A 13291-nucleotide genomic window follows, 5' to 3' on the forward strand; every position below is an offset into this window, starting at 1 on the left:
GATATTGAATACCGCAATAAAAGTCTCCATCCATCTCTTCGCAGCGGAAGGAAGTCGGTGTGTGATTGTTGAAGGCTGACAATGATAGCACTTGTAGTACTGGAAAATGATATTGATGTGCTGATGCAATCAATCAATCTTGTAGTTATCTTGGTGTTTTTGAGAAGATTATTGATTTGTTGAAGATGCAATCGTTGAGTGGATGAAGTGAATGTCCTCGTTGAAGTGAGACAGAGTTGAGTCTTATCGCACAGGTCAAGATAAGCGCTGTGCTATCGGTTATTTCGTTGGAACGTTGAGGCCAGTTCTGGTAACAGACAGTTCTCGTAACAGTTAAGAGTTACAAAATTACTGCAAAATGGTCCGGAATTCACCTAAAACTGTTCACTCACTTCCAACAAACAATTCTGTAACAGACAGTCTGGTAAAATTAGTAGCTACAAATCACTGAAAGGGGGTCCCAAATTCACCTAAATCTTTTCACTCAGTTCGGGTAACAGACAGTTCTGTAACGGTTAGGAGCTACAAAATTACTGAAAGGTGGTCCGGAATTCACCTAAATCTTTTCACTCAGTTCGGGTAACAGACAGTTCTGTAACAGTTAGGAGCTACAAAATTACTGAAAGGTGGTCCGGAATTCACCTAAATCTGTTCACTCAGTTCGGGTAACTGAAAATTCTGTAACAGACAGTTCTGGTAACAGTTAGGAGCTACAAAATCACTGAAAGGTGGTCCAGAATTCACCTAAATCTGTTCATTCGGGTAACAGACAATTCTGTAACAGTTAGGAGCTACAAAATTACTGAAAGGTGGTCCGGAATTCACCTAAAACTGTTCACTCAGTTAGGGTAACAGACAATTCTGTAACAGACAGTTCTGGTAACAGTTAGTAGCTACAAAATCACTGAAAGGTGGTCCAGAATTCACCTAAATCTGTTCACTCGGGTAATAGACAATTCTGTAACAGTTAGGAACTACAAAATTACTGAAAGGTGGTCCGTAATTCACCTAAAACTGTTCACTCAGTTCGGGTAACAGACAATGCTGTAACAGTTAGGAGCTACAAAATTACTGAAAGGTGGTCCGGAATTCACCTAAAACTGTTCACTCAGGGTAACTGAAAATTCTGTAATAGACAGTTCTGGCATAGAGTAAATATACCGTTTAATTTACTTTGATTATTCATCTCTGGTTCTGGTAACAGTTATAAGCTACAAAATCATATCAAGGTGGTTCGGAATTCACCTAAAACTGTAGGTCCAATCAGTTCTGGTAACAGATAATTCTGTAATAGGCAGTTCTGGCATAGAGTAAAGATACCGTTTAATTTACCTTGATTATTTGGTTCTGGTAAGAGCTATGAGCTACATAATGACTGCAAAATGGTTCGGAATCCACCTAAAACTGTAGGTCCACTCATCAATCACACCATCCCTCCTATAAGTTTAGGGTCTCGCACAAGTCCAGGGCTTTTGTGGGTATCATCCTCATCAAAAACAGTAATTTCGTAGAACAGTATCTCTCGAGTCAGATAACAGTAAAAACAGTATTCTCGTTTGTTTTGTCAGGACCCGTGAAACCTGAGTATATAAATTCATGGGTACCTTCTGATCATGGAAACAAAATACAGTAGTTTTTTGCGAAAAATATATTTTAAAACAATACAATTATTCAAGGTTATTATTTAAAGCAAAATGTGAATGATATAATCATATCATGTGTAATTTTTATTTGTCAGGACCCGTGAAACCTGAGGACATAACTGCATGGGTACCTTCTGATCATGGGAACAAGATACAATAATTATTTGCGAAAAATACATTTCAAAACAATACAATAATTATTCAAGGTTATTATTTAAATCAAAATGTAAATGACATAAGCATATCATGTGTAATTTTTATTTATCAGGACCCGTGAAACCTGAGAACATAATTTCATGGGTACCTTCTGATCATGGGAACAAAATAGAATAATTATTTGCGAAAAATATATTTCAAAACAATACAATAATTATTCAAGGTTATTATTTAAAGCAAAATGTGAATGATATAATCATATCATGTGTAATTTGTATTTGTCAGGACCCGTGAAAACCTGAGAACATAACTTCATTGGTACCTTCTGATCATGGAAACAAAATACAGTAGTTTTTTCGAAAAATATATTTTAAAACAATACAATCATTCAAGGTTATTATTTAAAGCAAAATATGTAAATGATATAATCATATCATGTGTAATCTTTATTCTCATAAGATGAACTTGATAAAGAATTCATGATAATAATAATCATAATGATATTCAATGATATATTAATTCATATTTTGAGGTTTCCTAAAACTTCTTACAGCTAAGTTCCTGTTTGAAATTTTATTTCAAGACAAGCTCCACTAAATGCCAGTTATGAACTGCAAAACTACTTCCCTATGGTTCGGAATCCACCTGATACTGTAGCTTCTTTCATCTCTCACCTCATCTTTCCCCTATCATTTTTCATCTCCCCTTTTTATTTCACCCAACCCACGTACAACCATTGAATCTCTGTGGGCATCATCCTGATAAAAACCAAAAAATACTGGACACTTCTACTGGACAATTCTCAAATTAGTCCCGATTTAGCATGTTCGAATTCTTGTCTGAATAATTTAATCTTAATAAATTAGACTTTTATGTACTTTATAACTTATTACTCCAATATTGTTAAGCTGTATGATTTTTTTCTCATAATTTGTAAATATTGTGAATTGAATAAAATTTGAATTTGAATTCTTACTATCCAAGATCATACAAACAACTCTTGGAAAAGTATCTCTAGTCTAGTACTCCCATGATGTAAATTGTAAAACATGTTTAAGAGAGGAAGTTTCTACACAATAGTGATAGTGGTCTATGTAGTACTCACACATAGATAATGAAAGTTAAATGGAAGGCCTCACTTCACTCATAGGTCTACTAGTGCTCTAGGTGTGTATACAGGTATATACCACATGTATAATTCAACATAGTACACACATCTACAGGTATAAACTACTTGCAGAATACAATATAGTACACGCCGGTGCGAATTGGAAAGTCTAGATTAATTGTTGAGATAGTAACACATTCCTCTGGTGTTCTTATCACTCTCCTTTTCGGAAGCATCTCTTTTTAACTGTCTTATCTTACATTCTCACCATCAGTTTCAACCGTCGAAGCATGGAGGAAATTTCCTCTTCCATTTTATTTTCTCTTGTATGATCTTTCTTCTTCTTCCTCATACATCCTTCGTCAATTTGTTGTGAGAAATGTATCTCTTTCACTAGATTTGTTCATCTCTTTTCTTTCTATATCCATCCTTCCTTGTCTTTCATTCTTCATTTTTGTGTTCTATCATTGTTCTACCTTGAGAAAATATAGAATAAGCTATCTTCTCTTGAGCTGTCATAAGCCATCTTATCTTATGCTATATAGTAGAATGTTGATAGCTTAATATTATACTATATTATTTTCTTTGATATTTGTAATTGATTAATACTGATGCAGAACTTTTAAATAATTATTTATCTCTCAAGTTTGATTTAATTTTATATTGTCAATTTTTGTAGATGTTACCATAGACAACAACCTTGTAACAATTATTATCAATAAATATATCTTATCTTATCTTTTCTCTATGGTTCTACTTTTTCTCTCCAAGAGTTACGCTTGTTAGGAGAAAACTTCTCAGTTTTCCAAGTTTCTCACTTTCCAGCTTTCTTTCATTTTTCATCTTTGTGTTCTATCATTGTTCTACCATAGAGAAAATATATAGCATAAGCTATGTTCTCATGAGCTGTCATAAGTCATCTTATCTTATGCTATTTTTTCTCTATGGTTCCAGTTTTTCTCTCCAAAGGTTACGCTTGTTAGGAGAAAACTTCTCAGTTTTCCAAGTTTCTCACTTTCCAGCTTTCTTTCATTTTTCATCTTTGTGTTCTATCATTGTTCTACCATAGAGAAAATATAGCATAAGCTATCTTCTCTTGAGCTGTCATAAGCTATCTTATCTTATGATATATTTTCTCAATGGTTTTATCTTTCTCTTCAAGGCTAGATAGGAGAAAACCTTTTAGTTTTCAAATGATGTGAGAGGAAATGGATTTTAAGCACTTTACTGAAATTCCAAGTACGTTATGGATAGAGTTCTGGTGATTATTACTGCAGATTAGAGATTGATTATGAGAAGTAACTACGGATTAATGTGTGTTGAAACATTTATGAGTGACTAGAGAACGTGTTGATGGTCCAAATTATGATTAATATGATGAATCACACTTGGTAGGCTGTTTGCTATAATATGAATGCACCTCATTCTAATCTTTTAGAATGTAAAATTAGAAATGCACGTATCGTTTAAATAATGAGAAAGACAAGTAGAGTGTTTTAATTGGGAATAAGCCATTTTATTGTCTCTTCTCTGTTTAGGGCTACTTTTAATAATTCATAAAGGGTACTGAGATTTGTATTTCTATTTATAATTGGAAATAGTATATTATTAATTGTATATTCAGTACCCAATATTGAGACTTGTGAGTGTATTCAAGTCATTTATTTCGAGATGTTTGGAATCCACCTATAAGTTGAGGTCCATCTCTCATCAAGTTTTTATTTAATTGTTGATCTCATCAACAATCGACATTGATGACATTTTTGTCATCATCTTCGCCATTAGTACCTAATAATTGTTATTACATTATTTCTACTCTTTTCTCTCATGTGCTTGATGAATAACTGGTTTCAAAATTGGAAATTTACAGTGAACCGAAATTTCAAAATTAAATCTAAGGAAATATTGTTTTCGATTTAAAGATTGAATTTTCTGGAAATATTTTGGTGTTTACACAACTTCTATTTGGACTATAGTTATCAAGTTACAAAACGTCTGCTATTATTAGACTACTGTGTAATATTAGAATATGTATCATAGTTATAAGTATCAATTGGAAGGGAAGTAATGGACTTGATTTGTTTCTTTTGCTTATTTTGCCGATTCCATAAATACATTTTCAAAAATCGTCATATCTTTACACACTATTGCACTATTTTCATCATCGAAATCTAATCAACATATGTTTAATTTGGTGATTTAATTTTTCTAAATTTAAAATTTGCATCTCATATTTATTTTTGGACGAAATTTGAGAATGAACTTTTTACAGAAGAAACATAACCTATTTTTTGGACACGTAATCAAAATTTGGGAATGGAATAGTTTTGGGCCAAGCCTGTTGTTCCTTCCCAATCATATTCATATGATTTGTTATTGTATCCACGAATAAATGAATGAATAAATGAATGAACATGAGTATTATTGTTTCTCATAATTATTAGATCTAATTAGAAAATTTGTTTATTTGTGCAGGTTACTCACCGAGTGACAGGGCAAGTGATGGTGTTGAAGATGAACCTCCTGCGCTCCAATCGACCCAACATGCTCAAAGAGGTCCAGCTCATGAACCAGCTCTGTCACGCCAATGTACTGGGGTGAGTTGATTCAAATTCTTGCCATTTTCCAATATCTTTGTCATATTTTCAATACGAAAATGAAGTCTTACAAGTTGTTTTGTTCTGCTGGGTAAAGGTGCAATTTCTCGAAATGCGCGTCCAAAGACAAGGGTTGACGATTGGATGCATATTAGTCCCTCCACACAGAGAGGGATCTGTGGATCCATTCATTTGGAGAATATAAATCAAATCAAATCAAAATAATTTATTTCGCCATCTAAAAAACAATCACAAATAAAGAGGAAATCAAATATGATGAACAATAAATTTAAACAAAATACAAGTGTTAACTTAAAAATAAGAAAATAATAATACAAAATATCTCTTTACGTATGTATATATAATTTACGTGTTATATATATATTATTTCATATAGATTTGAATATCTAAGATATAGTGATGTGGATAGCGAAAAGGGACCAGTAGTCGGAAGAGTAAAATGTTCAGGGCAGACAATAATAGAGATCAGGGTCAAAAATATCGATTTCGAGTTTTCAATCGATTATCATGCAGTATCATTTCCTTTGTTGGTCAGAATCGATTGAAAAGTCGACTTTTTCGTCAATTATATGAACACATGTAATGTTGCAGAAAAGGGACCAGTTGTCATTTTGGAGTTATAAAATTGCCCTGTTTTTATGTTTGAATAGGCATACTCAGTCATTTCTCAAGATATCAATCTGAATTTTTTTAAATTGTTCTTTAAAGTCTCCTTTATTGAGGAAAAATGATATCTCAAATTTGATTTATTGAGACAACTGGTCCCTATTAAATTTGCTTTCCACATCACATTATTATACAGTACCTATTGAATCGCATATCTCTCTCTGTGAAGCCGGGTCCTGAGCATGATATACAGTCAAAGAAAACCTATGCGTAAGATTGCTTATAAACATAAATATACGATTATAAATAAAAATATAAATCTGAGTACCCTTTTTAAAAGTGATGAAATAATTTTAAAAAGGGTACTCAAATTTATATTTTTATTCAAAAATAGCCCTAAAGAAAAAATACAATATATAAGATTGTTTATTCTCTGATACAGTTGAAGGTAGGTTCCGAATTACTTTAAAATGATTGAGAATACAGAGGATATATTATAGAACTTCCTCCAAGCACATATTTATTCGTTGATATAATTACAAATCATATGAATATGATCGGGATAGAACAACAGGCATAGCCCAAAACTATTCTGTTCCCAAATTTTGATAAATAATGAAATGTCCGAAAAAATAGGTTATGTTCTTACTGAAGAAATTTAAAGTTCAATGTTCTGTCCAAGAATATATATTAGCTAGAAATTTTGAATTTAGAATGATTAAAATACCAAATTATAGTCAAATTTCGCACTTATTATCACCGCACTTTGAATAAATTAAGTTATTTCAGAAAATTAAGATGAGATTTTAGAATATAGACCGTATCGGAATGGAAAGTGTTTTGAGATGGATGCTGTGCTCTTTACCTCGTGTTGCCCGCTCGAAAATGGACGGCTTGAGGGGGAATGTTGCTTGTTTTAGGGGAGGTGTGTCACTCGAAGTGTCATTTAGACATGACACACCTCACAGTTCACCAAGTCTCACTGTTACATGAACCCTTGTTCGTTTTTGGGGTGGAGAACTAGCTCAGCATCAAAAACTCGAATTTTGTCTCACATTTGGTTGAGAAAATCATTGGCTACGCTGTAGAAGTTTCTTATTCAGTGAATCTCACATTTTTTTCATTGCGAATGATGCCCACATGAGCTTGTTGCTTGTGCTTGGGTAACTTGACGAAACTCTGTGGCCACGAAACCATGGTCCATTCCAAAATTGCTAGTGAAATTGACAAAAATATATGTGTTTTTAATAATTATTATTAAACGAAAATCCCAATTGAATGCTGTAATTCACCCCGAAGACTTCTGCTACTGAAAATATTGACAACAGGGTAGCTAGATGGAAATTCGATGAGCGCTACTATTGAAAAATTATGAATTTCCATCTAGCTGTTTACCCTGTTGTCAATATTTGCAGTAGCAGAAGTCTTCGGGGTGAATTACAGCATTTAATTTGGATTTTCGTTTAATAATAATTATTCATTAGCATTTGAATAATTGCAATATCTTAGTAGTTTCCATCCATGTGTTTTATTTGATTATGGAACGGTTCTACAATATCAATAGTGACTTTGAAAAAATTGTGTGATTTGTAAATTAATAAATGGAGAAAGTGCGTTGGTGAATTGATGAGATGATCAAACGTCCATGTCATCGGCGGGATTCGAACCCATAATCCAGGTGGTGATAGTAGACCGAAGTTTGTATAGCTCCTTACCAGGATGATAAGAGATTGATTCTATCGATTATTTTGTGTGATAAAATAAAAACTCTGTAACCGGTGTGGCCACGAAACCATGGCCCATTTCAAAAATTGTAGTGAAATTTATTTGTTGATTCTAGACTAATAGTATCTATTTGATTCAAAATTTGCTCGATTATTTGAGTATTGAAGAGCGTAAAATATATTTTGAAAAGTGAAAGTGACATTACCAACATTTTGATTTGGATAGTATATAGTATAAATTGGAAAAGGGACAGTTTTGGGCATGAGCCTGTTGTGCCTTTCCTCTAAGTATTTGTATACAATGGGATAAATAAATAAATAAAATTGACAAAAATCTATGTGTTTTTATTTGATTATGGAACGGTTCTACAATATCAATAGTGACTTTGGAATAATTGTCTGATTTGTAAATTAATAAATGAAGAATATTTAAGTTTACGGTAAATGCATACTAATTCTCATATCATGGTAGGCCTATTCTTCTATATTTCTTGGAAAAGAAACGTTCAACAGAAACAACAATGTACCTAATTCTTGTAAAATTTAAAAAACGTTAAATGCCAAAAAATCAGTAGTATGAGCATCGAAAGATTGAATGAGTACAAGAAGTATGCAGTAACGATGCATACTGGTTTTCATATCATGATACGTCTGCTCTGTCATATGCTCTGATAGCTGGGATAGCTCTATCTGATGGACAGTCTTTGCTCTCTATAATTCTTTTATATTTCTTGGAGGAGAAACTATTTTGACTGCTGGGAGAAGCTTAGTCTGACAGCTGGGATAGCTCTATCTATCTACTGGACAGTCTTCGTTCTCTATAATTCTTTTATATTTTCACTTTCCTTGCCCTATTACCATAGGTAAGGAAAGTATTACTTACTTACTTTAGTTGGCTCTACAGTCCTGGGTGGACCTTGGCCTCCTCAACACAATGCCTCCAATCGTCTCTTCTCTGGGATCTTTGCCGCCAGTTGTTGGATACGCCCAGCACACGCAGATCACCTATCACATCATTTATCCATCTCGTTCTCGGTCTTCCTCTCTTTCTCATCCCCATCATTCGTCCATCCAGCAGTCTAAGTTGGGTCCTTTCCATATTCATTCTCACCACATGTCCAAGCCATTCCATCCTTCTTGCCTTAATAAATCTTACAATATTTCCTTCCCCTATAGCCTCATCGATTTCGCTGTTATGTCTGGTTCTCCAAACCCCTCCATCACATAGTGGTCCCCAGATCCTTCGATACATCTTTCTCTCGAATGACTTCAGTGCTCTTTCATCCCTGCTCAGCAATGTCCATGTCTCTGCTCCATATGTCACAACCGGTCGGACTAACGTCTTGTACATTTTCACTTTAGTTGCTCTTGATACTATTCTACTCTTAAAAATCCTTTGATTTGCAAAATACGCTCGATTACCCATCATAATTCTGTTAGAAATTTCTTGGCTAGTCTTATTGTCGTCTGTCAGTGTAACTCCAAGATACTTAAACTCGCTGACACCTTCAATGCTGCAATCATCTGATAGTATCAAGTTGTCTACGTGCCTTCTTCTTTCATTTGCAGACATTCTCATGTACTTAGTCTTTCCAATATTAATTTGCAGACCCAGCACTCTTGCTTCCTCTTTCATTGTGCTGAAAATCTCTTTCAACTTATCGTGATTCCTTGCTATTAGCACCACATCATCCGCATAGGCCAGTATTTGACTTGTTCTGTTAAGTATTGTGTTACTTGTACCTATCTTCTGAAGTATTGTTTCAAGCATCAAATTGAAGAGGGTTGCTGACAGTGCGTCACCTTGTCTTACACCAGTTGTAACATTGAATGAGCGACTCAGTTTGTTTCCTATTTTAACTTTAACGCTGTCGTACCATACATTGTCATCTTTATGAGACTGGTCAACTTTCTTGGGATTCCCATCTCATCTAGCACATTCATCCTTCTGTCTCTTTTGATGCTATCAAATGCTTGGCGGAAGTCCACAAAGAGCATATGCAAATCTGTATCGTATTCATAACATTTCTCCATGATTTGCCTCATTACGAATATCTGGTCTACAGTGCTTCTTCCTTGCCTGAAGCCACACTGATGATCTCCTATCAATTCTTCTGCATAGACCCCTAATCGTTTCAACAGCAGTGATGAAAAAATCTTGTAAGAGGTGCAAAGTAAAGTTATGCCTCTATAGTTGCTGCATACCATTTTATCATCTTTTTTATAGATGGGACATATTATACCTTCAGTCCATTCTTCCGGCATTTTTTCTTGCTCTCATATCCATCCAACCAAGGTATGTACAGCTCTTAAGATTTTCTTTCCTCCATACTTGAGCAACTCAGCTGGTATTGTGTCTCTGCCAGGTGCTTTATTATTCTTCATCCTCTTTATTATTTCTTCTACTTCTTCCAATGTAGGGGGAAGGAGCAGGGGTTCTGCACTTGCATAAGTGGTTGTGTCATCTCTATCAAGGAAAGTATTGCTTTCCGAAAATAATTAAGGTACCCCAATTTCTAAATTTCTATACGTTTCAAGGTCCCCTGAGTCCAAAAAAGTGGTTTTTGGGTATTGGTATGTATGTGTGTATGTGCGTCTGTGTACACGATATCTCATCTCCCAATTAACGGAATGACTTGAAATTTGGATCTTAATGTCCTTACAATATCAGGATCCGACAAGAACAATTTCTATCAAATGCAATTCAAGATGGCGGCTAAAATGGAGAAAATGTTGTCAAAAACAGGGTTTTTCGTGATTTTCTCGAAAACTGCTCCAACGATTTTGATTAAATTTATACATAAAATAGTCATTGATAAGGTCTATCAACTGCCAGAAGTCCCATGTCTAAAAATTCCAGGAGCTTCCACCCATCTATGCAAAGTTTGATTTTAGATTCCCAATAATCAGGCTTCAGATATAATTTAAACAAAAAAAAATCGAGTGGAAAAGATTGAGCATGAAAATCTCTACAATTAATGTTAAGTAACATTTTCACCTAAAATTGAAAATAAGCTCGAAATTCGAGAAAATGTGATTATCCAATTGCAAACTTGGCAACTTTTGATTCTATTAAATGATTCACTATGAAGAGATAGCACACCTCGTATGTCTCCAGCGTTATTGTCCTGTTACCAGCTGGCTCAGATATTTGTTTATAAGTAGACTTTAGATGCGCGTGAACACTAGCGTCAGGTGATCAATTCTCATAACGGCAAGGAAAGTTGTGTGAGTGCGCCACACCAGATTGGATGAGATGATTATTTGGATGAGAAACTAAAAGAAACAAGAATGTACCTAATTCTGTGTACCTAAACTGTGTTGAAAAACTTTGAATGCCAAGAAATCAGTAGTATGAGCATCGAATCGTAAGGTGGTATGAGTACAAGAAGTATGCAGTATCGATGCATACTGATTTTCATATTGTTCTACGTCTATACGTCTATTACTACTACTTCTATACGTTTCATACGTCTATTCTTCTATACTTTCTATACATCTATTCTTCTATATTTCTTGGAGGAGAAATTATTAAAAGAAACAAGGATTAACCAAATTCTTGTAAGATTTAATAAAATGTGTTAAAAACTTCGAATGCCATGAAATATTTCATCGACATTTAACCAATTTCCAGATGTACAATCAGTGAACCGTGTGACCAATAGTGTTTCCTACAGGCGCCAGCAAGTCCACTGCATTGTATATAGCGACAATGCTCCTATAAATATACATGTATAAATAGTGAAGTAGGTAAATAGGGGCCGCTGTAGTGGACAGAGCTTAGAAGGTTAACCTTCCATAAACGGCATGTTAACGACCTCGGCTTACTGACTTCGCATCTCGCTGACTCACCAGACTTGTCTCAAGTCTGCAAAACTTGTCAAGTGAAGAGTAAATAAATGATTCGAGTGTTGGATCAATTGTGATTCATTTTGATAAGATTGTAATCTGATGATAAGATCTATTAAACTCGCAGGTTTTTCCTCCTTGTGGGTGAATTCCCTTCACATGAATTTCTAATAATTGGAAGAGTTTTTCACTTTGAATAAGTTTTTTTATGATTTTTTAAAAATAATATAAATATTGTTTTTATCTTAATTGGGAGAACTACAATGGAATAGTATCTTAAGTCACAAGGACGGGAAGGGGCCTTTTGCAGGCGAGAATGATGTTTCTAGTCGAGGCATTAGCTGAGATTAGAATTTCATTCGAGCACTGCAAAAGACATTCACGTCTAAGTAACTTACACTATTTTTCGTCATAATAATCTATAAAAGAATAACTGAGAAACAGAAAACATTACCTGCTTGTGCTGACATTACTACATGCATTCTATAAACATAACCTAGTTTACAAGTTTCGAATCAGGAATTTTTTTATTTTAGTTGACAAAACTTCCATCGTGAGCGCTAAAAGGCGGTTTTTGTACTAGTTTTGCTGTTCCTAATTCGGAACTAGGAAACATACTCGACTGTAAAGAAAACAAATGATTTTATTACAGTATAGTATGCTGTAATGAAAATCATATATTTATTTGTTTTACAATCAGCTGTTTACCGGATGGTTTCATGGATGTAAAACAGCTGAAATTGAATGACTATGACAAAAATTATATTTGGAGAAATACTGTAACATTTTAAATACCTTCATAATCTCTCAAAAATTCTCAAGAAATCACGCAAATACAGCAGTTGGAAATTATTATATGAATATTACATGTGTCGTTCTATTGCTCAAAAATGCCTAAGCATACTTACTAGTCACTTGGCGCCTTGTGGTGGAACGGGTTGGCTGTAAGGGGAGATGTGGAGACCAACTATTAAATAATATTGAATAGGCTTTCTCTGAAAATACTTGAACAAAATTCGTCCCTTGATTTTTTTTGCTGAGGGTGATGCTCTCATACTCGTATGCTCTAGGCTTGTGTGTGGGTAATGAGAGATGAATGGACCTGCAGTTTTAGGTGCGTTCCGAACCACCGGCAAGCGATTTTTCAACTCATAATAAATATTCAGAGGAATTGACACAAGTGGTCACCCTTCCAACGGGAGTTGCAGGAGCATGTTTCTCAACTTACCGAAGCATGTAAGCGATAGCTTATCATTGCGATCTGAGTCAAACCGCTTCCCAATTTATCAACTTTATACAGTGCTAGATAAGAGCAAATTTGTATGCCTGGATACCTGCATCATAATTAACTAGACGTTTCTTTGCAATAGATGCAGAATAAGGTAAAAAAATATTTTTGTTGAGCCATTACAACATTTGAGAATCAAATTTTAAATAGCCCTTTTATGTAAAGCGTTGTGTTAAAATTTATCCTTTGATATTATGGTCATTTGATACTAGTAGCAAACTTGAAAGGGACATCCATAATTCACTGTGTTTTGTTGCAATACTTTAATAACAACGAGCTATTTTTGTGAGCCATTTTCA

The 13291-nt window shown here is 34.3% G+C and overlaps 1 protein-coding gene across 6 annotated transcripts in view; it reads left to right on the forward strand.

The window, feature by feature from the left end:
* LOC111045830 overlaps positions 1-13291 on the forward strand; it is an 85790-nt gene that overhangs the window by 27155 nt on the left and 45344 nt on the right. For all 6 annotated transcript variants that reach the window (XR_005572787.1, XR_005572786.1, XM_039439926.1 and 3 more), the window contains exon 3: positions 5383-5504. Coding sequence is in view for 4 of the 6 variants with exons in the window: in XM_039439926.1 (XP_039295860.1) it covers positions 5383-5504 (122 nt within the window). In the remaining 2 variants the exon portion in view is untranslated. The remainder of the gene's footprint in view (positions 1-5382; positions 5505-13291) is intronic.

Source organism: Nilaparvata lugens, chromosome 13 (assembly GCF_014356525.2).
Source record: "Nilaparvata lugens isolate BPH chromosome 13, ASM1435652v1, whole genome shotgun sequence".
In the NCBI taxonomy this organism is placed as follows: Eukaryota; Metazoa; Arthropoda; class Insecta; order Hemiptera; family Delphacidae; genus Nilaparvata; species Nilaparvata lugens.